The 25,915-nt window shown below is 38.4% G+C and overlaps 1 protein-coding gene across 1 annotated transcript; it reads right to left on the bottom strand.

Annotated features, from left to right (window-relative positions):
• Positions 1–120: 120 nt before the first annotated feature.
• LIN7A (lin-7 homolog A (C. elegans)) lies at positions 121–23,090 on the bottom strand (the record flags this gene model as incomplete). Its single annotated transcript, XM_008939310.1, has 4 exons — positions 121–333; positions 6,001–6,210; positions 8,603–8,674; positions 22,972–23,090. Coding segments are annotated over 4 exons (614 nt in total), but the record flags the coding sequence as incomplete, so codon positions are not given.
• Positions 23,091–25,915: the final 2,825 nt, after the last annotated feature.

Below are 25,915 nucleotides of genomic sequence, written 5' to 3'. Positions count from 1 at the left end.
TGCCTGATGCCTGGGGCTGCCCTGGTGGGGGCCCGGCCTGGCCCTGCCGGACCCCTGGGAGCTGCTGGTGCCGGTGGGGACCTGCCAGCGGGCTTTAGGAAGGCCAATGAATCCTCTCACCTACGACATATGGTTTTGCTGTGTAGGTTGCTGCTGTTGCTGCTGCTGAATGAGCAGCTGCTGCTGCTGCCGGCGCCGGGCCGTTCTCAGTTTTTCGAAGCGAGCCTCCATCTCCTCCAGCACCTTGGGAGTGTAGCGTACCACCAGCTTCACGCTGTCCTTGGCCGCCTTCAGCAGCTCCACCGCCTTCTCATGGTGTTCTCCTTCCACACTCTGGAGCAAGGAGAACAGATTTAATAAGGAAAATGCTGCTTTGATCTAGAGCTCCATCCTCTTTTTAATATGGAAAGGCTGTTGGGGTTTTTAGAAAGTCTCCACACCTTACATTTTTCAAGGAACTGTTAAAGGAATATGTTAAGTAAGATTTATGCACTGCTGGAATGTATTAATATTTTAAATAACTCAGATCTGATTTAGGTTACATTACAAACCTATTTTCTGACCTGTGTGAGATGGAGGGGAATTACTCAACAAGCTTTACGCAAACAAAAATATCCCTAAAGAAACCCCAAATCCTGCAGTAAAAATCCAAACAAACTGTCTGCAAGGTATAAAAATAAAATCCTATTTAAACGTTGGTAAGAAATGAACAAATTGCATGTTTGGAACGGCACTGACTTTCTTACACCCTGGTCCGCAGGGCATGACGTGTGGTGATCCAGCAGTGGCTGGCCTGCAGGCAAAGTGCCCCCACCGTTCCTGGGGACAACCCCACCTTGGAGAGTTAAGGGCATTGCTCACACGTTTAACATCTGTCTGATACATGTTCTCCACTGGAAATAAACTAGTTTTTATCTGGTTAGTTTTAAGCAGTCAAACACTAACAACTGAAACATTGCAGATTCTTGCTGCAGAAATATATATTTTCCCTCCCTTTCTGGAAAACGTTTTATAGTAAGATGATATCTGCTGTGAAATCAAAAGTATTCCCAAAGGGGCCCAAGGTCTGATTTCATGCTAACACTGCTTCAAACAGTAAATTTCCAAAAGTGGGGGGTAACTCGGCTGTGAAAAGAGTATTTAATTTCTGCCATTAAGTGGACTGACTGGAGCGCTTTTCAGGCATGTGGATTGTTCCTTAAGAAAAAAGGAAGAAATTTTCCAATGGTGCATGATTGTCCATGTGTATTATAGGATATATTCCAACAAACAAAAGTACTTCTGCACAGAAAAAAAAAAGCCTGCACAGCTGAGATCTTCACATGGATTTTAGCCCACTTTAAAATAAGTAATTTTCTTGCCACATAAAATAAAGTTTATTACATGCTGTGTTTTAAAACTCTTATGTATACCATGCTATTTAAAATTAAACTATACCCACAGGCTTCCAAAGAGAAGCAGCAGCATTCAAAATATTTGAAGTTCAATTCACACCAAAAGAAGAACTCAGAATCATTATAGCAACTGTCAGAAGAATATTCCCTCTATTTTCATCTCTCCTATTTGACTGAGTAGCATTGTGCAAGAATAGTGAGTAAGAGTTACTTCTGCTATGGCACACTATGAGCTAGAAATAATTATTTAAAAGTTTCAAAAAACAGACACAATACGCTTCTACATGAATAATATAAACAACACAACTCAAGCTTATATCCTTGCTATTTATCTTCCTTCTCCTATTAAATATCCTTTAACGTATTAATACAAGTCTGGGTCAACTGACTGGTCTCAAGAGTTTCTAAAGAAATGTTAAGGTGCTTTGAAAATATTAATGCAACTTAAGGAGAAATAATGGATGTCATTTCAGGTGCTGAAATGATTACCAGAAACAGAGAAAACCATGAAGTAAATATACATTTGATTGGTGGAATAAATGACTTCATGTTTTTGAACTATGTTCATGAAATTGCTCTAGTAGGTCTCTTATTCAAAGATCTTTAAGAAATTCCATATTCTGTGATGACCAGAGTTGTCAGAAATTGTAATTGTGATAAATCTGCTGAGCAAGTAAACTTATATCCAAAAGTGATCTGGAGAAAAAAAGAGTTTCCTTACAAATATTTGAAAAAATATTGGAAATTGTTGTTGCCTAAGGAGCAGTGAATGTATCTAATGTTCCAAAGAGAGCTAAAATAAAAACCTATAGATCCACAAGGTATTCTGTGAAATTGGTTTAATGAATGTTTTACAAACAAAAAACTCTTCCCCACATCTGCTACCCCGTAACTGCTCAATGTTAGAAAAGGTGATCATAACTAACACATAATGTAACCACCTATCTTTAATAACTCATTGCTTTGTGAATGGCTTTGATACTGGCTTTCATAAACACAGTTCTCACCCCAAGAGGAACTGTATAAAATTTGGCATTGTTTCATTTTTTGCTTATGAATCATCATCAGTAGGATGTGGCATGGGCATTCAGAGGAAATGACAGCATATTCAGTGTTGTCACGATCAGTTTTGCTGTGGAACAGTATGAACTTAGAACATAGCTATGAACAAAAACTGTAATCTCCCAAGCTACAGGAAGTGGCTAAAATATTCAATTGCTTTCAAAGAGCTGGATGGTTCTGACTGACAATTCCCAATGGGGAATTGTGATTGTATCTGTTCTGTAGGGAAGTAACAAGATGATGATGTGCTTTAATACTTCGTACAACTTAGCAAACTGCATTTAATTCATGATTGCCTGTTTTCTTTTCTGTTTGCCTCTGGCCTTGTTCATCCAGTTTGTAGCCAGTATTTTCTAATTAGAAATGAAGGGTTTGACTTTGTTAATATCCAGGTCAATGGAAAACTCCCATTGATTTGAACAGTAGTGATATGGAATTAAGCCTAAAGCCCTGAACCATAACCAGTGGGGGAAAATAGCAAAGGCAAAGTGTAAAACATAGTGCTGCTAAATACGAATCCTACTTTCCAAACGTACCTAACTCAGGTCTTAACAACTACAGTTTTGAGATGCTATTAATATGATTGCTATACTTGCTCTTAACATCTTCTGTGCTGCTTGCATTCATATTTCCAAGGCATTACAAATGCTTCACCTGCATAGCAGCAGCTGCACAACTGAATGTGCAGAGCCCCCTGGAGTAAGGAAGAGAGCTTATACCAGCAAAGCAAGTTTTTCTGTTTGAATTCTTCTGCCTCTGTAAACCTCTGAGGCTGTGCTGGTGAAGGAGCCCTGGTGGTATCGGTCACGCTTGCACAAGGGGTTTTGCTCACTGGATTACACTGGTTGGGGATAGTGCAGGGATCTGACACTCGTGTTACTTTAGAACCACCCACCAAACACAGGATTTAAAAAATTTGTTTTGGAATGAATATCTTTATTTAGTATGTATTTTTTGATTACATATTTATAGATACTTAGGTCTGCATTTCCATTATTGCATTAGCAGATTGCATCAAAAAGGAGGATGAAAAATACTCTACTGAACAGCTGAAAGAACTGCAGGTATGGTGTGGGTAAACACCAAACATTACTGTATCCATGTTCACAGACTTGTCATGAATACAAAAGAAAAAAATCCCACTCGCTTGCAGACAAAAAAGAGAATCTGACTGTTACCTTTCGAGTTGAGACACTAAGGAGAATATTTCAATTAGGCATCTGTAAACAAATGCCTGGGTGACAAATTAGATATTATGAACCTATTTTGCATCCCCTTCTGTGTCTGACTCACACCAGGTATCTGACAAATGCAGAATCTTTGCCAGACACGAAGAGCCACCAGGAAGTGCCTTTGCTGAGCCATCTGCAGGGCTTACTGCTTTCAATTTCCTTTACTTTTAGGGGATGTGGGACAAAAATGTGTAACAAAATCCCCAGCATAACAAGAAAACACTTTTTTTAACATCCGGTGAAACAGCTCAAGGAACAGTGATGCCAGTCATGCTGGGACTGGATTCTGAAACACACAGCTCTAATTTCATGTTGATAATTATAAAGTTGGATAACCACCAACCGCTGAGCAAAAACCAGTTACAGATATTTCATTTTCATTTCATGTTCCACTGCTGAGCTGTTTGTTGTATTGTACATACTGTATACTATTTGCTTTTCTCCATCTAAATTAAGAGAAGCACAGAGTGAACTAGTCGATGTGAACAATGTTAAATTTAGACCTTTTTCCTCCTGTCTCAAGCTGTCTGCAAACAAATTACCACTTCTATAATTTTCCCCTTTTTACAAATTATATTGTATGGCCTTAGCTCAAGATTGGTGTATGAACAGCTGCTCATAGGCATTACTTCAAGTATGCAACTGCAGTTCAAACTTCAAATTCTGTTACTTAGACTCTGAACACAAAAATATTCCTGTTGCATCTCTGAATCCATATTCTTGTGTGACTACGTAAAATTGGGAATTATATATTGTGGGGTTTTTTTCTGCATTAACTTAATATCTAGAGCACATTCATTATCTTAACAAGAGTATCATGAAATAGAGGTGGCAACAGAGTCAAATTCAACTCAAAATACCACTTACTTCTTTGGTATTTGGCTAGACACTGTTGATTGTAAAAGGATTTTTCAAGAACTATCCATCAGTTAGTGAATATGAACTCTTTATCTCCCTTTTAACCTTATTAACCTGTTGAAAGAAATGCTGAATGGCAACAGAATTTTTTTACCTACTTCCAATCAGTGAAGTTTGGGCAATTTACTTTATGAAATGTTCAGTTGAATATTCTTTTTCCCTGACACCAAATAATTTCTCAGTGGGTTTTCTTTTTTTTTTTTTTATATATATATTTTTTCTTTTTCATTGCGTACTGGGGCAAGCAAGCTTCCAGACCTGTTATTTTTCTTTTGAGAACATGATGGCTGACAGAAGTGTAAAAAGTCTGTCTGAAGTGTTGCACTGATACTTTGTTTCAAGAGAAAGGCAATAGCTGTGCTTGAGAGAAACAGATGACAACATGAAAGCATGTAGGAAACAGCATTTTTTCATTCTTTATGGGCTTGCAACAAAGATGAAATTTAAGTTGGACAGTCTTGTATTTATGACTGGATTCAGGAATTGCTCCTACATGCCTTTGGTACATTTAAATATGAGGTTTAGAAGGAGCTTTTGCATGAGAAAGGATTATGTTTTCATTAAGAGAAGTGTAAGGTTATATGAATGAGTACACTTACCTTTTCAGTACTTTACATCCCCTTGTAAAAGGGAACAGAAAGCAAAATGAAAGGCAGAATTTGACCCGTATCATGCAGTTTGAGCCTCATTTTCCCTCTCTGTCCCAACAGCCCTTTTATTTTTACCTCCATATTAATATTCACAGTGGAACTACTGCAAAACACTCCACCCTGGATTATTGACTTGCATGAAAAATGACCATGTAAAAAATGTACCTTTTTACTGAGAATACATACTCCCTGTATGCTTACATTCGTATAGCTGAGTTCTCTGACAAAGCTACCATAGCTGGAAGAATGTCATTGAAAGAAATCTGGAAAGTATCTTCCATTGCAAATTAGCATCAACTGTGCTTACCACGTTTCTTTATGTGTTCAAAGGATCTGAAGGTCACAAGACTACACAAGTGCCACAGAAGTATCCCTGTGCCTGGAAAGGGCTGTGTGCCTCAGAGGCTATGAAGTGCAAGAACAATGAAGTCTGTTATTACACTTTTACTGCAAAAGGAATTTGCAGAATTATCAATTAAGAAAGACACAACTTCCTTGGAAATAAAGCACGTGGTGTGGATTTGAAATGAAGTTCTTCAAGAACCCTCCCTTAAAACAGAAACTGTAGTGGCACAGAATTGTTGATGCAGCTTTGCCTCACTGCATCACAAATGCACGCTGAAGGTCTCTCACAGAGGTAATTCTTCCTGTTTCATGTGGCTGCATTTTAAATCACAGCACTAGAACAGCTGTGAAAAATGAAAATCCCGATGAAAATGAAAGCTCTATCAAATTTCGACATACCACTCCATTAACTGAAAGCAGCTGGTCCCCTCGTTTGAGCCCTCCATGCCTTTCTGCCACTCCTCCAGGAATGATGCGAGAAATATAAATAGGTGAGTTTTGTTCCTTTCCTCCCATGACGTTAAAGCCCAGGCCTTCATCAGTCTTTGGCAGCTCCACCACGCGCGGGTGCGAATGGCCCTCGCTTGCAGCAAAAGCAGCAACTGTTGCCTGGAAGAGAAAAACGAGTGATTTGGCTTTGTAGGGAGAACACTGGTCTACAGTCTTGTTCATTTGCAGGAAGAATTCATTCCCATGAAAACATTTCAGTATCTTACTCTGGCTTTTTCTGATTATCTGAAAGCACTTTAAAAATATTAAGTTCCATGCCAATGCTTTTGAAATAAAGGAATAAGCAGAGGAACAGAGGGTTCAGGAGACTTGTCAAAGAGAAGGCAGAAGGTTAGCAGCAGAGCCAGGAGCAGGCACTGGGAAGCCTGACTGCGTGGTGGGGAACGCTTGTGATCACTAGGGCATTTCTCCTTTGCCTTTTCACAGGGACAAAATTTGTTACTGTGGGATAAGATGTTGTGATCTCTGCTGTCCTCCCAGTTGAAATTAAGTGGATGGATGAACCGAATTGTTAATTCTGCTCTGCTTTCAGAGGTATAGAATTCTTTAATTCTATGGGCACAGAAAAAACATCCTATAAAAGTATTTTCTTATTTTGAAAAGTTTTATTTTTAATCTTTATGAAATCTTGTAAACTAAATGACTCCTGAAACAGGCATATGAGTTTTTATAATATGATTGAATCATAACTTTTACTGAAAATTAAATCTTAAACCAATGGATTTATAAATTAATTAGAAAAATCCTAGATTGTTATTCTTACTCTAGCAAAAAAACCCCAAAAGTAACACACCGTGAAGCTTGCATCCAGAAATATATTACATCTTATACTTCAATTTTCACTACAGCATTTTCCTGCTTGGAGATCTTAGTAAATCATTAAAGAAACATTAAGAAAATCTTTTCTTTTTTTAATGTGCTTGTAGTCCAAACTGCTCAAAGAATTTTGCATTACAATAATACTTTTTGAGATTCCTAATAATGCTAATAATGCTTATGCTCTAATAGAAGCTAATGGATGATGTGACATAATGGATCATTCTCAGTTACATGTTTTTTGCACATGCAGACCTTGTCATCATGCATACATTTTATGTCAGACATGAATGCACTAGGAGAATGCAATGCAGACAGCCCAGAAATAACCAGGAAATATTGCGATATTGAAACATTGCTCTGTAACCCTGCTGTTCTATATGAATAAGAAATGAGAATGGCAAACACTAATTGGATTTCTCCCCATTTACTATACAACATAGCAATAATTTCTATGTTTACCTGCAGAGCAGACAAATCAGGATTTCATACACACATTTCTCTATATAGAACCACAGACCTTACAAATTTACATTGTCCATTAACTTTCAATTAGAAGGTTAAAATCAGAAGAACAGCCTACAGAAAAGACTGTTGTATTCAGTAAGGAAAATACACTGCAATCTAGTGTATACTAGGTTATTTGCTGGCCACTGTACAGCTTGCTCCTCTAAAAATACTGTAAAAATAATTTTGTAACACACTCCCAAGCTTCATCTTCTGATACAGATTTAAGTTAAAATCTTTTAACATAAATACATATTGGTAAGTTCTTAGTTCCATCAGGATTTCAGGTAGTTCTGTCACTAGATTCACAGGAGCGGGACCATAAAGAAATATCTCTAAAAGAGATTTATGGCTTTTGCAGGTTTACCTGTTTTGCATAGTATCTGCTATACCATCCAGAAGATGGTGCTGAGTACAAAAGGATAATGGGAAAAAGAAAGCCATGGTGGATCTCGCTGTCTGGAAGCATCTGTCTTTGTGCATGTTATGAGAATACAGAGCCTATTTCATACAGGCACACAGAATGGGTTCTTTCGTGGTTGTGTGGATCCCTTTAGAAAGTTATCATTTTAGTAGCAGCGGTAAGGGAGCTGTCATGGCCTAAGGATATGAGAAAGGCATGTCTCCACATGGACAAAGAGACAATATATTTTATTAAAGCAGGTAACGTGTCAGTAAAAACAGGCTTGCATTTGGCTGTGGAGTCTCTTGATCTGGACATTTTTGTCACTGTTCATCCTTACCGCTTGCTCAGTACCTACAGTTCCCCCTAGTTAAAAGTGGGATTTTGACTACTTAGTTTCTACCTCCCAAATCACTGTGTTCTCTCTGGATGAGCTGTATGGGAAAACAGTCCATCAAAATATTGGTTGTTGCAGGCAGACTTCTACAGAATGAATCAGTAGATTTGCTTTTGCAAAGCAACTTTTCAAAAAAGCATAAAGTTCCATAAAATCATTCTCTTTTCTTAAGCTACAGAAGCAGCATAAAGGTTGAAATTTTCCATTATGATTGTTACCTGGGAAGTAGCACTGGTTCTAGACTCTGGGCTGCCACTGATGTCTAAATTTTCTTACAGTGTACACACGAATACCTGAAACACACACGCGCACAGTCAATTACTAGGTCACTTTGGCAGCACGTATTTCAACAGTTGCACATATCCTACCTTTGCAGTGGCCCTGGCTCGGAATTCGGGGCAGCCATTAACAGTTATGGTTTCATGCATGTATTGATACACCTAAAATGTTCATGAAAATAAAATGAAATTAATTATAGAAGCAAAACAAGGACTTTATATCAACCCTGTCAGGACAGTCCCTTTCCCTCATAAGCCTATGTTTTATTAAGCCTGTATTTAAGTAATTGCATAGTCAAGCAGCTGCTAAACTTGTGCATGCTCAGGTTTACAGAGAACATCAACCTGTGTTTCTCATGACACTTTGCAAACCTAACTGTACACCTTCCAACATGATTCCTTGCCCATCTCTAGCACATAATTTCCCCAAACCAGGACAGTTAGGTTCTATGTTATCAAAAATTGGTGTTTCCAGACAACTGATCTGAATGCAAATCATCTGAATTAAGTGGTGTCTTAGCTTTCAACAATGGCTTCTCTGTCCTCTGAACTTTTCCTATGAACTAAGGATTTAGGAGGATGATGTTAAAAAAATATGTAAATTCCTCAGCATACAGATGCTGAAGAATGGAAGTGAAAATTAAATTTTGGAGAAAGGTCACAGTACTGGTTTCCAACAACCATAGCTAGGAATGGTGAAAAGGTCTGGCAGTCTGATAGGTCAGACATGGACAATAGGTAAGATTAACCTTTAGAAAGGAATTGTACTTTCACATAAATGCCATAAAATCAATGTTGCCCATATGTACAACTTTCTGTGTTTTTTTTTTTTTTTGCTGGTATACACTCTTCACTCCCTCCCTCTGGTCCTTAACTCTCCCTTTTAAACATCTTCAGTAAGGAAAAAAGAAAAGGGTCTTTCACACTGCCTTTCTTCTCTAGATCTGTCACACTCTTAGATGAAAAATATAAAAAAGTGCTTTGATACTAGCAAGTTATTTTGAAAGCAAACTTAAAAAGTAAAAATATTTATATATAACATATGGAATGTTTTTTGAAAGACAAAGGTGAATGCAAGCAAACAAAACACTTTATTTAATTTTTTTATAAAACCAGCAAACCTAAAGAAATGTTCGTGTATGCCATTGATTTGCTCTGGGCATTTTCTTGACCTATGACATCAGGAATTTTGTCTTTTCATGTGCTTTATGTCTCAGGCTGCATTCCTCAGAGAGAACCTTTGCGGGTAAAGTATCTCGTTCTTAGGGTCCTTGTGGAGTACAGATTCAATCATACTTTCCAAAATATATCTACTTCTCATTGATTTGGTGATCCTTTAGCAGGAGTGCCAAAACTTCCGTCTCTGGTAATATAAATGTTACTTTGGCAGAGAAGGTGTCAGGTCCTGTACTGAAATGACCCATCCCTGGAGGTACTTAAAAGATGTGTATATGCGGAACTTAGGGACATGGTTTACTGATGGACTTGGCAGCGTTAGGTTTGCAGTTGGACTCAGTGATCTTAAAGGTCTTTTCCAACCTAAATGATTCCATGATTCTATAAACAATGGCATGTCCCATTGATAGGTGAAACTTCCCCATCCTCCTGTCCCGATGACTTGTTATGCAGTAGTGTAATGATGTATCTCTCCTCACTGAGCTTGTTATTATAAAGCTTAAACACTGACCAAAGTATTGCTACAAACATCCAAATAGAATTAAGATGTGTGGCTTCTTTCTGACCTCAGTGGACAGACAGAGTAGTAATCAAACACTCTTGACTAGTAAAATGCTTAGAATGACAGATCCCCAAACTTTTTTTGAAGGGTATCTTACACTTTGAGAAAAAGAAAAAGAAAAGGAGATAACAAATGTGATCACTTTTAGAGATTTAAAATATGCTAAGCACTTTCAAGGTACAGGAAGAAGATTATTTGTCTTGACTACTGTCAGCATATAAATAATTCTAGGACTTAATTCAGGAAAACTTGGGCCGGTGCAGAAAACTGAGACAAGGTGAGCACGCTGAGAAGTTTCCTGCTTTCTCCATTTGAAATGAAATCCCACTTCCATTGGCAAAATGAACGTTGACCTGGGCAGAGGCCAGGATTTTGCCATTAGTTTTAACATTATGGAAAAAGAAAGCTCTTTTATAAAGCCTCTAAAGAAACGATCTCTGGTTTGTTCTGTCTTTGTACTGGGTGATGCTATCATGAAAATGAGTTGAGTCTACATACTCAGCATGTCCTGCACAGATCAGTTCAAAGTTTATTGTGTTATGTTGTAGGACGTATTCTTATATAAGAACAACTACATTGTAGAAGAAGAATACTGTGTAATTGCAGTAATGCATCATTAAATATTTCAAAATCTATACTGTATTAAACCACTAATAGTGCTGTATTTTCTTGATATCTACAGGTTCCCCTTCATCTTAAATCATGAGAGCAGACTATAAATGCTGTGGCTGGCTATGATGTCTAAAAGCATATATTTGATTGTTGAACTATTATGACTATTAAATTGTTTTGGAAACAGTTCACAATATTTCAGGTATAGGAGCAGTTACTAAGATGTTCTTTAAAATAAGGTAAGTTAGAATATCACAAAGGTGAGCTGATAATGATAATTCATTTGTTTATTTGCCAGGTTTGATGTCATATAGCTCCCTATTGTCTACATTCTACCAGCATCTAGCTGGTAGGCTTCCTAATATCCAATTAAATGTGATTAAACCAGTATCTTAAAAAAGAAGCAATGGACTCAAAAACTTGTAAAAAATATGATCAATAACATCATACAATCCTTGGCTTCATCTGTAAATTCTCAATGGTAACAGATTTAAAATCCTGTTCTGCAAAGAGTTACCAGGGACTGTAACATCTACAGCACGGTTCTTAGGGAAAGAAGTCTTGCATGTCAAATCTCACTCTGTATAAGCAACAGACGTGACCAGTCTTGAATACCTGCTTGAGGCATTTGTAAATCTAATTCTTTCATTGGACTGTTACATAATGTTTAATGTAATTTTAGTTTAAGAAGGATAAAATATACACCTACATAACGTTCTTCTTACTAAGACAGTTTAACAAGCACACACAGATTAACCGTACCTATTCCTTCAAGCCCCTTAAACTATTTGTTGAGTTCACATCTAATGATTGCCCATTCTAGCAATGCAAAAAACCACAATAAAATCCACAAATAATGTTTGTTTGCTTGGAGCCATACTAACCCCTTTATCTACGCTGTTCTCAGCAGCACCTTAGCCATGATTTGTGCACAACAAATCCATTCTGCTGCCTCTTCTATGTACACAGAAGAGATAAACTGAGAATCTCTTTGTTCTCAACCTAAAGAAGGTGACATTTAAATCCTTCCAGAGCGGGTTATAGCTTTTTTCCAATCCACTGTACATGACAAGTAATTGAAATGGTTTTATAAAAGCTTTCCTTTCAGTACCTACTATTATCTGTACATCTGATTACATTTTTAACATACGGTGATTCTCGTGAATCTAACAATGTCATCCTTAAGATGTCCTTGTAAGATCTTCTGTGGATTTCCTTACTTGGACAAAATATCACTCAGTACACAAGAAAGCAAAGGTGTTGAATTTAATTATAAGTACTTGAAAAGCTCCTTTAGGATATTCACTAAAGAAGTTTTTTAAAACAATGACCTTTGTTGACCATGACAGATGAATCGTTTTGAAAGACATCATTGTGTAATATGAATGAGTCGAAGAAAGACAACTAACGTATCGCAGAATAACAGAGTAGCTGAGGTTGGAAGAGATCTCTGGAGGTCACCTCATCCAACCTCCTTGCTCAAGCAGGACCACACAGAGCTGGTTGCCCAGGACAGTATCTGAACGGTTACTATATGTTACTCACTTGAAAAAGAGCTGCATATCTATTTTTGTATGTACAGCTAATTCTTTCTAGAGTGTCTAAAAGACTGTATGGGTGTTTATTAATGCTATTTGCTGACAGACTCCACAGGCAGTCTAATGGTCTAGTGGCTAGGGAAAAGAGTTTCCACAATTCATTAATAATAGAGATTAAGTTACAGGTGAAATATCAGTGTTTCGAGAAGCAAAGCTGCAGCCATGAGGTAAGTGGTAATGTTTCAGATAATTCTCCCCCACAGCAATTTCTGCCAAGACTGTCAGCGTCTGTACGCTGAGTGTTCAGCGGGCAGGAGCGTGCTGCAGACAGGGGTTTGTTCACACAGCTCTCATCCGGGCTGAGGAGCTAAACGTACTCGGCTGTGCGTTCTCTTTCCTGAGGTGCAGAGAATACAACACTCCCATCAAGAAACGCTCCTGAAAGCATGAATATAGATCTCAGACTTTTTCAGCTTCTGCAGGTATTCTCCTCAGACACTATTAATATAAAGTTATTCTCCCACAGTAATACAGAAATACAAAAATAGTGAGGGAGGAAAATTACAACTAGGAAATCCGAACTTGGAAGTGAATCTTGCTGGCACAGAGAAATGCACATTTCATTCCTTCTCCCAGCAGGAGCTGTAGTGAGTCAGATGCAGCAGCAGGTATAATTGTTATGACGATGGTCTCGTCCCCATGCATTCAGCTGGGAGGTAAAGCAGCTGGTTTAGCACTACTGAAGCACAGAAGAGGGACTGGCTTACAGGTACTTTAGGAGCTAGCTTCTTAACAAAAATTACTCCGTACGGACTCATAACAAAGCAGCACATACTGGCCTGGCCTATTTGAGTCAATGCGAAGCTTTAGGAGGAGGTCCAGGAATAACAGTGCACTGAGCAGCCTGTTTTATAAAGGTGGCTAGAAGCAGCATTCTGTTTACAACCTGAATGATGCAGCATCTTTTCTGCTGAATTCTTGAAGTTACAGTATAATTAAACAGATTTGGTTCCATTAACTTCTGTAAGAGATGTTCCATGCTTCATCCCCGATGAAATATTATGTAATTCTAAGAGCAACTGTACCTACAATAATGATGCTCAACTGGCTTTAGGACAACTTGGTCAGAACATCAGAAGGGAAGAGGCATGAGGCAGAAATCATTTTACAGCAAAGAACAAGTGTTCAAAAAAAACCACAAACAAAACCTGAGACAGAGTACATTGCAATTCAGACCTGAGAAGTAGCAGGCCCAGACAAACTTATTTCTTGGAGCTACTGAATTTGGACAACTCGTAGAAAAAGCTGCTTTGTGACAACCAGTCTGTATTAATGAGCTATTTATATCTGACAGAATGCGGTCATTCAAGGTTGCTGGCATTCTGAATATTTTTACATGGTAAGCTTTCATTAGCCTGTGAGCAGTTACATGCTTGCATTGGGAAAACTGTTGGTGTATATTTTAAAGACCAAACAGCTGCATCATTTTCACAATTCTCACAACAACCTCTCTCCATGAAGTATCACTGCATGGATGTTGCCACATGCATTAGGGATTGCAAACCATTAAAAATCTCAGACATGTAAATGAAACTCATTCTTGTTTAACAACCTGAGAAGATGAGACAGTTTTAATTTCAGAACATGTGGAAGAAATATTATGAATGTTGGCTTTTATGTTTTCATAGAGGATTTTTTATTTAAAGGCTTCCTCCTTGGGGGGTTGGGGTTATGCAGGAAACTAGGTCAGTTTTACCAAAGTGAAAAAAACAATCCAAATCTTGATGCATTATTAAGCTGTCCTTAGGCAGCAGGAAAAAAACAGCACAGGCCTGAAACATTGTTAGAAATAAATTAAGTATAATCACTGTAAGGGTACAATATTTTAATTTAGGTTAGAATACTTTATGGAAGCTCCAGTTAAAATGCCAAAATATTACTTGCTCTAGCATTTTTAAGTTTTTTGTTTGTTTGTTTGTTTGTTTGTTTGTTTGTTTTTAGGTGGAAAAGGGTGATGCTCTCTCTGTTTTGACAGTATCTGTGTTGCTGCCTGAAAGCTGAACCAAGTTTTGGTTGCCGAGTTCTTGCCATATGAGGCTGCACCTTTCCAAGAAACAAACCAACAGGGGTTACAGTCTGGGGCCAGAATCTCTCTCCTCCCTTCTGTGCAAGCAGAAGAACATAGCAGATGTACCAGGAAATGCATGCTGTCACATCCTCTGCACATATGGGATGAATCAGTTAAAACACTCCTGGTGTTGCTGTTAGGACACACAAGACCTCTGTGTGCCCACTCCTCTTCCCTCCAATATCGATTCTGTCTGGAAACACCACCCTGATACTCTAAGGTCAATAGGAAGTTGCTTGGTACCCTCTTAAGAACAATGAAAAACTGACTTTTATTTGCAAATAATTACTTCTATAAGGAACAGACAATGATTGGATCATTTAGTTTATTTCATGCCCCTTACACAGTGTCCTGTACTCTGCTCTAAGTCAATGGCAACTGTGATCTGGCGTCTCTGAAGACGCCATTATAGGTGACATTATAGGTGTCTCAGAAATTGAATGCTTTGCAAGCCCTAAACTTCAGCAAATTACTATCCCAAAAGCCTCCTTTGCTCCTTCTACTGCAATATATGGGGATAAAAAGAAATAGCAACATGTGTGATTAGCCAATTCCCACAAGGCCACTTGGAATTCATAGCTCATAATTTATAAATCTCTCTCATAGACCTCACTGCCAGTTATTTTTGAGCTCAAAAATATGCCAAGCATTAATAAACACTAATTTCCTCCACTTTGTCAGCAAGCCTGTATATGCTGCTGGGGCTGCTGTATGCAATAGCTGTATTCCAAGCTTTAACAGATTTGGCAAAACCTTGCCAAAATCAGCACCTGGATGAAACATAACATAACCCGAGCCCATCAGGAAAGTTCATCTCGAGTGTTCCTAACAACCTGAGAAGGCAGGAAGAAGGAAGGAAACTGCTGATATTTCCCATTTTAAATACCAACAAAAACCATAACTTTTTAAAAATGTAATTTAAAAATGGAATTTTAAAACAGTTCTACAGTTTCTTTCCTTTTCTGAAGGCACAATTAAAAAATGGATAGAGCACCATTTCTCAGGAGTCTCATCAGTGCCATCAGTTAAGCAGAATCAGGGGGATACTGAGGCTCCGTCACAGCAGAAGCAGTGGCACAGTGGCTTCCAACAACCTGCCAGCATAAATATTCCTCAGTAGTTCACCTTGCTGCTGACTTCTCTCAAGAGGAAGAAGCAGGCTTGAGATGAACTGCACCAGAGACAATTCTGTTTATTCCTAAGAGTTTTATGTAATCAAATATGATATTGCAACAATAAAATAAAAGGATGATGTGAGGAAAAAAATCCCCAAACCATCCTGAGATGCACCACCAGTGTTCCACTGGAGTCACCTCCTGCAGCACAAGCAGCCGTTGCTGTGGGCAGAATGGAGAGTATCACGTTAGCACCACTCACCAGAGAGTTTTAGTGAATATGGTAAATACAGCTAAACTGTAACACAAATGAGATATGTCACTGCTTTGGTTCTGTACATTGCAGGACTCCTGTAGCACTAAAATATTTGTCTTTTGTGAAAGGGACAACAATGCAGAAAGAGCACAAATATGAGTAGATACATAGCCATCAGCTAACGCTGAAAATTTATCTTTAATTAGAATCAATGGGAGAAAGCACTGATTAAAGACCAGTGATATGGTCTGGCCCTAGATTCTGGGGTACTACATCTGTGAAATCAATGTATTTAGCTCTAGGCAGCTAAAAAAAACGTGACAACAGCAGCTGTTTTAAATCTCCTGCAGTGAAGTCATGGAAGTCATAGGGACTTAGTAATTGCAGAGAGACTTAATAATGCCTTCTCTCAGATAATGCTTGGGCAGATTAGTAAATTCATATAATTGCCATTAATGAAGGCCATCTGCTGAGTGACAAGGTAATCATTCCAGAAGTTCTCATTCATGCCATCCAGGGCTTGCAAGCAACAGAGTAATGCTTCAATCACTTACGGTAAAGTGGCAACTGAAACTTCACTTGTTTTCAAAATTTGCATAATTTCTAGTTACATTCACCCTAAAAAATAGCACATATTTTCAAACAGTAGAGTAATTTAAAAAAAAAAAAAAACCAAATCAACAACCAACCAACCAAATTCTGTGTTTACTGCTAATTTAAGCTTTTCTGCTGAACTTTCTGAATGCTTAATACAGCACAGTGGCAAGACAAAAAGCAGGCAGTCCATCTTTGAAAATTTGATTTTTTTTCAGCCCTAGTTTACATACATTACAAATCCTTCTCTCAACTCATCTTTATAGATACAATACTTGTAACCAGAAGAGGGGAAGCAAAATGCTGTGAACTACTTTGCCACCTTGTCACCTTTCAATGAAGCTAAGTAAACCCTTTCCAAACAGTGATGGAGGTACTCATTCAGTGGAAATTTTAATCTATATTTTATATGGCTTTTCATAGCTGGGACAATGGTAATGGAAAGCAATAGAAAGGCAGAAAAAGCATCTTGCAAATGTTACACACCCCAGAATTCAGATAGGTTGGACTGGTTCAGCTGACATTGTAACCCACCCCGATATCTAAAAAAAGATAAAAGCCTGAAACTTTACAATTAGCATCCAGGAATGCAAGTTATAATGAAAAAGTACAAGTCAATCCATGCATAAGCATGTGAATATCTGAATGAATTTGGTCAATTTGCACAATTCTGTATTTGCTACTGCATGAGAGGTACTGCTAAATTACGGTGCAGTAATTCTGAGTAAGCTTCTAGAATAGCAGAACAAGGCACCAGACTAGCCTAAGGAGAATTTGCTTCCCAGCCAGTCTAATGGGGCATCATGCTAATATAACCATACTGCTTTTATGACCTGAATTACGAATCTGAGCTGATAAATCTCACTCGCTTTACTCATATGAGTTGTCCTCTTGCCCTCTTGTTTATTAATTGCCTTATTAGTAAGTCTGACATACCACTTTTGCTTAATCCTGACCAACACCTCCATTTGCATGGGCAAATGTGACAGTAGGGGACTTTTGATGTCAGGCTTCCTACTGAGCCTTAATCACAGTCCTCTGCTATGAATTATAGCAGTAAGTCTTCTCAACAGATACTTTTTTTTTTCTTTTCCCCTCAAAGTTGCATCTTATAATTTAAAAACTTAAAAAGCTGGGTTCGCCCTGTGGAGATGAGACACTGACTGGAATTGTATTTCTTCTCCTGTAAGAAATAATCAGCTTATAGTATAAAGAAATAGTAACACAGGGCAGGATTTGAATTCTGGGGCTGCCCTCAGTGCCAGCTAGAAGAGTTTGGCCTGGTGCACCTCAGTTTTTACAGGGAATGGGATTCATTGGGCAGAAAATGGAACTCTACTTTCAGAGGCTAGGTCTGGGAGATTGGGAACAGCATTACATTGCAAACTGAACAAACAAGTCTTAAGATTCTTGAAAAACAGTGAAACCAGAACTTTAAATAACTCCTACATAAAAATAATAAATGAATAATTTTACTAAAAGAATTAATGAGAAGTTTTGCCTGGATCCAGCTAATACCCAGATTGTTATATTTAGTACAGCCCTTTAAAATGAGTACACCAGTGTTATGGGCTATCTGAAGCAAAGGGCTGTAAGGGTTCCAGCCAGCCTCCTGCTGTCACACACTGCATCACAGTGAAGTAACGAGCACAGTATCACCAGATTCAGCTTTCAGCACCCAGCAGCCTTCTTCTGGTTCCCCAATATTGGCAAAGACCCATATCAGGGTTAATAACGAAAAGCACAGGAAGGCAGCTGGAGGAAATGACCACGTAATAATACACTGCATATCAGCAGCACTGGGATTCCAGGCGTTCAGATTGTTAAGGTAAAAAATGAAAATTATTAATTAAAGGAAATCATTCCGATAGACCAAGTGGGCTTGTTGAACTATCCTAACTAGAGTATATTGAAAAGATATTTTTAATATTCTAGAACATAACCAAATAAGTCTCTGAAATAACTAGGGGGCATACAGATCTCATCAGAAATGGGTTAGTGTTCTGTCACTCTCATTTTTTTGCCTGTAAGTCACTATTGGTCTTTAAATGTTCCGGATGCTCTGTCCACAAGGTAATTTTATAGTATGTTTATAAGTTTTAAACTTCTGAAGTAGAAGCTGAGCTATTTTCAAATACAACATGCTGTTCCACAGACTAATTTCATTCAAAATACACAACAGTATTTTGTATTGACTGCTCCTCCTTTTAAGAAATAATTCTCAGTGGCCTAGTCCTGCAAAAGTGCTCTTCTGTGAACTTTTGGTGAGAGTCATAAGATAAGGTGAGGTTGTTTGTGTGTGTCTGGCTGCCACACCACATTTTTATAAAGACTTCTGATCTGATTAATTTTAGTAGTGATAAATGCTTCACCATAGGTGTTTACCAGTCAGATTTTTTAAACTAATACTTCCGCACAGAAAAACATTAGATTTAATCTTGAAATGGAAAACAGAGTAGCAGAGGATGGCTGGGAGGAAAGCAAGATGCACTTGAATTTTACATATGTAGCATACAGAAATAGAAACTTGAGGATCAGCCTGAAAGAAAACTTGTGCTCATCATGAGATGCGTAGGTTTTATTATCAAACTGTATCGTTACTCTCCTGGTATTTTAGTACTGATTACCAGATGCTAACAGTAAATGAAATTCCCAGAATCTGCTAAGGCATGCCACATTTTCTTGTTACTCACTGTGCTTTGCTCACCTGTTTATTCTATCTTCTGTGCTTACAGCTCTTTAAAGTTTCTTGCCAGTTCACCATCTTACATCTCTTGTAACTTCCTTTTTAATAACTTACAACAATTATAGTCACTTTATCAATTCAGGTTGCCTAGTTTTTTGTTGCCTGTGAATATGCCTTCTCAGTAGTTCAATTATGTATTCACTTTCACAGCCTTGCCCTTCATCTTTCCAGGAACCCCCCAGGAATCAGAAGACTCTAACATAGCAACAGCTTTGAATAAACAACAAAACAACATGGAAGGGTAAAAGACTTAATGGTATAATGGACAAGATTCATGCATCTTTTGACAACTGACAAGGCTACAGAAGGCTAATTAATCTTCATGTAGCTATGTAGCTTTTGAAACAAGATATTTTAAAACACAATTAATTTTTTTTTCCAAAACTCAGTTTGATTGTGACCCAACGTTGATTAATTTGTTTTCTGGTCTAGGGGTCTTCAGGTGAAAAGGAAATACTGAGACCATCACATACTTCAATTATTTCCATTATTTTCAGAGCTAATACATAGTCTTGACTAGTGCCAGACAGAATATTTCTGTTGGTGGTACTTATATTTAGCTAAGTGAGAACCATTAATCACCATTTCCTGACACAGCATCCTAGAAAAATGCCAAAGTACTTCTATTTAAATTTAATTCACCCAGCCACTTTAAAAAGATTTTATTTCTATGGGCTATTAGTATGGGGGTTTGAACTGGCTTAGTTACTTACTGAGCAAGTTTCCATAAATACAATTCATTACAGCCATTTAATAGATTCCTACACATTAGATTGGAATGCATATAATCGAATAAAACATATCATACTTTTAAAAGCTAAATGAGAATATAAGTGACCTCCTGCTTCTGTAGGTAAAGAATTTCTACATGTAGAAGGGACAAGTCACAACTGATCCAACTCAGTCCAATACTGAATTTCTCCGGGACATATTTTAACAATCAAACTCACTGGAGAGTTAAGTGTCCATAATTTCTTAGACTGGAAAATAAAATGTTTATTTTCCAAGGCTCCTCTGTTACGGAGTTTATAGGACTACAGGAAACAGCCTTAACCTCTTTTACTAGGTTTTCTGATGAAAGAACTTTAGGCTCAGATCTTGCTTTATATAATGAGCACACCACACTGCAGATCTGAATCTCTCTCTATATATAATGAACAGTCTCTTACAGAATTTGCATACTAATACAAAGCCTTTCACGGCTCCTCATCCCATTTTGATTACTCCTACCTAGTGCTCACACCCCATATGCTTCACTGTGGTCTCCAGAGGGCTCTGCTACTCCAAACAACTCCCACTTTTCTCCTTACTTCCAACTGACTGCCCTGCCCTCACTTGTAAAGTCAACAACTTTTCTCCTCTTGTCTGTGTAGGTGCTAACAGAGGGAATTAAAAGCTAGTCACCACACTTCCATGTCTTGCACTCTGGATAAGAGAAGATAAACAACGGGAGGGAGCACTTGCAGGGAGATTTCTGCCTAGTCTCAGCTATCTCAAGCTCAAATACACTCAGAAAAAAAAATGTGCTGTTCAATGAAGTAGTTGTCTGTGTTTCATAAACTCCTGTACATGAAGGACAAGCAATAAAGGCATCCTGATTAATGTCAAGACCCAGCTCAGATGTCCTCTAAGCCCTTGCTGCAGTGCTTGGAGGTGTCTAACAACGTAATGTGACCAAAATATTCCATTGTTTTTTAATTAGTGGGTTTGGTTTTTTTAAATGGAAGAAATAATTGTCTGCAATTTTCCAACAACCTTTCAACCAGTGGAAAAAAAAAGGAGTTACAGTCTAAGTATTTGCCAAGGGCTTAATGTAAGTAATTGAAAAGAGGAGTCACATGTTAAACAACCTTAAGTACTAGCAATATGTATATATGTCAATTTTCCCACGCTCTCTAAATGAAAAGATTTGTTACTGGGCCTTTTATATTTGAAGATTTCTTCTAACAAAATATTTACACACATAGTGGTGAATGGCATTAATAATTTTTTAATGTTTAGAAATTTTTTTCTCTGATATTACTATATTAGATAGACAGGTTATATATAAATTAAATGTTTTAAAGTAAATAAATGGTTTTGTTTATGAACGTGGTAGAACTGATCTAACTGCTCATTCATCATCACTCAATTCTTGTGTATCAACTAGCTCCAAGCTTCTTAAAGTGACTTATTTGGTTGTGAGAATACAACAGTAATCAGACAGTCTGTCATATGGAGGTTGTCTTTACACAACACTCTACAATAGTAAAAACCTTTTGTGCCACTGAGATGATTTTGTCAAAATCTGCTTTCAGTTCACTGAATTGAAAGTGTGTTTGTCCAAGCCATTCTCCTTCTTCCTAGACTCTGTACCTGTGTCAATAAGCTTTGCGTTTGCTTCTGCCAAGACAGTCTTCCAGAGATTAATATAAGTTGGGTAAGATTTCATTGATGATGCTGCAATGATTGGAAGTTGCACTTAATAACCAGAGTACTAGGCTCTGCCATCTGAAAAAAAAAAAACCACAACCCAGCCCCACAACTTTTGAGTGCTCTGATTAATTAAAAAAGCATTTAGTTGGGTAAATGAAAGGACTAGTCACAGCTTCAGCTTAACAGGGTACATAGCATCATTATTTATTGTCATGGAACACTATTGCCTTTAAAAAGCCTTCAAAACTGCTATTTAATGAAGTGGAAGCCTCTGTTGTTTCTCACATTGAAGAATATATTCCATAAAACAAGGAATGTGTTGCATTTTGTTTATTAAACTCATGTCTGTTCCTCTCTTTCTTCCTTCTAGCCACCCAGCAGCCCACTCAATCAATGTGCTGCTGTTGCCTCATTATCTGGAGTTCAGTTCATTAGCTTCCCCATCCATCTCCATGAGGGAGGGTTAGTTCCAAGCAGTAGACAGATCAACTCAGAAGTTCTTACAGATTTTCTTACAGGGCATTTAGAGCTGCTTCTGTCTGGCAAGCTAACAGCACTCAGCTTCACAGGCAAGAAATCTGACGCAAAGTTGTATTAACTCATGGCTTCTGTCTAAGAAATGTCTAACAGAAGTATTTGCAATTTAACTGCTTTGAAAATACTGCTTGCATGCATGTAGGAAAAGAGGTGCTTTATCTCTAGCTTGAATAGAAGAAAACATTTATGTACTGCTGGGCAGAGCATTGAAGGCCCCAGCCATGGCTGGCAGGGTAATGATCACAGCTCTTAGCAATCTGACAAGGATTCCTGACATGTGGAGCAAGGCCCACTGGGACCTGACCACTGACTTCAGTGGCAAGATTCCTGTCAGCTTCAGTTAACTTCAGTGCTTGCACCGTTTGTCTCTCACTGCGTTTTGATGTTATCAGCACATCCCTATCACACACCTGAGCTCAAAGGAGAGGCATTTAAGCTTGCAGTGACCCAGCCCGGCATGTCCCCGTATCCCAGCACAGTGCTGCACAGGTTAGCACAGACTCTGAAACAGCATGAACAGAATACTAAAATACTAATTAATCACCCTTTCTCCTTAGCAAGGCTAATTGCCTCAGGCTTCATGCCTTGCTGACGCAACTGTTCTGTATCTGCTTTCAGTAACTGCAGCATTCAGCACGGTAGCAGACAGCTACAGACACATCTCACATCCATCATCCTCTATACAAGGTAGTCCTGCTTCTCCAGCACTGAAAGGCAAATACACTTTTCTTGTCAGGAGAGGAATGTTATGAGAAATAACTAAAAATATCAATTTCATACCTCTCTGATAGCTGTACAAAACTCACTCTGCAGCACCTTCTTTAGGGATTGTAGCTTGTGTACTGGTACTTCTCCAGATTCTTGCAGTTTCTCCAGTAACTCAATTGCTCTTGCAACATCTGAATGGGGAAAAACAAGCAATGCAGATCAGTGCCAGCAGTGACTAATAAGTGACTAAAAGGGGCACACTGATGGTAATTTTAAATTTAAAATCAGCTTTACCAACACATGCTGTATTAATCTTGTGTTATACCAGCCTCAGCTAGGCAACAACACTGCTGTGCAGAGATCCAAACCACAAAGTACAGACAAACTGCCCAGGTACACGTACAGCAGACAAACACACACACGTTCAGCCTTGCTTGAGAACATTCTCTGGAGCAAAGCTACCAGTTCAAAGCAGCTAATCCATATTAGCAGGCCTAAAATATTTCTTACTTTCTGTGTAAAGAGAAAGTAGCACAGAAACAGTATGGGGTCTTCTTTCAGAAAATCTGAACCAATGAAGGTGAGTCCTTATGTGAGCACCCTCGGGATGGCAGCACCAAAGAAAAATATATGTTCTTTTCTTCTCATAAATCTAACTATCTATCTACTAACACCTGATAAAGAAAGACTTCTAGACACATGTAAAGTTTACTAGGGGAGAATAGGAAGTTGCTGATGAGGAAATGTGTAAGTCTCTTATCTAGGTCTCCAAAGACCTGATCTGCCACACAAAACCCGTATGACCCAGAGAAATAAATGGAATAATAGTTTTGGTGGCCTGAACTGTCAAGGGAAAAATCAGAATATCTCTGAAGAGGGGTCCAGAGGGCTTAAGTGAGTAGCCGTGTTGCATGGTGATCAGGAGTCTGGTCCAGTTGAACAGTGCCTCACTCTCATAATATTTTTCCTCTTTAACACTAGTTCCTAATTTATACAGTTATTACTAAGATACAGAGAAAAAAAAACACTAGCCAGCCAAATAAAAAAAACATGAGATGCCCAACAACAGTCTCTTATGGCTGGTGACACAGAGGCACAAGAAATAGTGGCTGGTCTCATGGAGGATAGCCTCGTCACGCAAGAGACACAAAGACTGACATGCACGAGTGAACCGAGTGATACACAGCCTGGTCATTCTTCAGGATGACAGAGTTAAATAGAAGGTGTTCTCCTCCTGCATCATTTAATGCTACCCTGCAGCTTTTCCAGTAAATTTACTGGTAAGCTTGAACCTGGCAATGCCGCTGTACTGACTGTGTGGTCATTCTCTCATCTTCTAGCGTCTTTTTCATAACTAACAGAGCCACTACTGGCCAGTTACAACCACTATACTAAATGCAGGCCTGTACCCTAGTGATAAAATGAATGCACAGCACTGAAGGCTAAAACAATATTTGAAGCATTTTAATTCTGTGCTTTAACTGTACAAAACCCCTCACCCTCCACCCAGCCACACAACTCCAAAATGACCACAATGGCAAGAAGCAACCTTATATGATTCTGCTTTCTGATGACAAAGATTGTACTCTTTGTGACTGGGAGATGCTAATTGAAACAGTCCTTAAAATCCTTGGCTGGTAGCTGAGCTATACTGACCAGATGTCTTATACAACAAAGACATGAGAAGTTTTCCGGAAGTAGAAGAGATGACAGTAGATGAGCTGCAACAGGAATTAAATCATAATCATATATTCTCATTTATAAGAAAATAATTATCCATCTGCATCAGTGTTAAGAAAAGAGAAGACGCCACCTCAAAAAATTTGCAATTTAATTTAAAGAGGTAGGCAACTGGTCAGCATGGTAGGTTATGCCATCGTAGATTAACATCCAAATAATCCTCAAGCTTTTTTACAGGCATCTGCCAAAAAGACAGCCCTAAGTGTGAGAGGGAGCATGGCAGAAAGTACATGGTGTTTCTTTTGGAAGAATGTTCCCACTTATTCAACTGTAGTTTGCATCACAGAGCAGTCTTGGAGCTCATGAACTTTTAGAAGAAACTAACCCTAACCCCATGTTGAAAGACTGCACCTGTCCTTTTGCTCAAAGCAGCGCTTCAACTGGTAATGGGCATCCAGTTTATGTTACTAGATCACAGCTAGCCTGAAATAACCTCTTTGCCCAAAGACCACAGTGTGGGTACGATTTTGCTTTCTTAATCTGCCCATTCCTCCACTCCGCACTACTGCTGGTAGAGACATAGCGAGTGTCATTCAGAAGGGAACATCTGGGAGACAGACCTTGGTGTGATAGGAAAGAGGTGGTCTGCATTAATGAAGCAGATCTGTGATCTGCATCCACAAAGACAGCAGCTGAAGTTGTAGTTGCAACTAAATACAGAAAAGATGACATGGAAGTGTATCAACAAAGATCACTCAAAAGCACTTACTGAAGTGATGATCAGAAAGACAAGAGAAGATGTGGGAAATAATAAGGCCATGGAAACAAAGAAAAAATGAGATTCTAGAAAGAAGAATATGACTGCTGGCAGGTAATACATCAAAGAGGATGGGTTTGAGAGTTAAGAAGAGCTAAGTACACTCTTTAGCAAGAACCATTTCAATGGAGTGCAAAAGAACAACAATGCATTAAATAAAATATGATGCAACAGACAAACACAATTTTTAATGTTCCCAGTAATAATAACATCATAATGATTTTCTGACAAAATTATTGAATCAATTTTTCGTTTAAAGTCTGTATCTGCCACCCAAGACTTGCAATTAGCTAAATACTAAACTCACACTCCCGAGCTGTTAGTACCAGTTGGTGCAAACTGTTCTGTCAGACCGCACAAAGCAAACAGATGATCTCTGATGCAGCTTTAACAGCCTACCACAACAGACCAGGTATGGCCTCTGCAATTGAAGCGATACAAATAATATCTGTTGAGATCCTCTAAATCAGACTGGGATCTTTGCCAGTGCCAGTGCAGGTAAATTTTGCATGGTCTGTC

This window comes from Merops nubicus, unplaced genomic scaffold (genome assembly GCF_000691845.1).
Source record: "Merops nubicus isolate BGI_N331 unplaced genomic scaffold, ASM69184v1 scaffold27734, whole genome shotgun sequence".
Classification (NCBI taxonomy): Eukaryota; Metazoa; Chordata; class Aves; order Coraciiformes; family Meropidae; genus Merops; species Merops nubicus.
The sequence above is the reverse complement of the archived record's forward strand: the minus strand, read 5'-3'. Positions and strand labels throughout refer to the sequence as shown.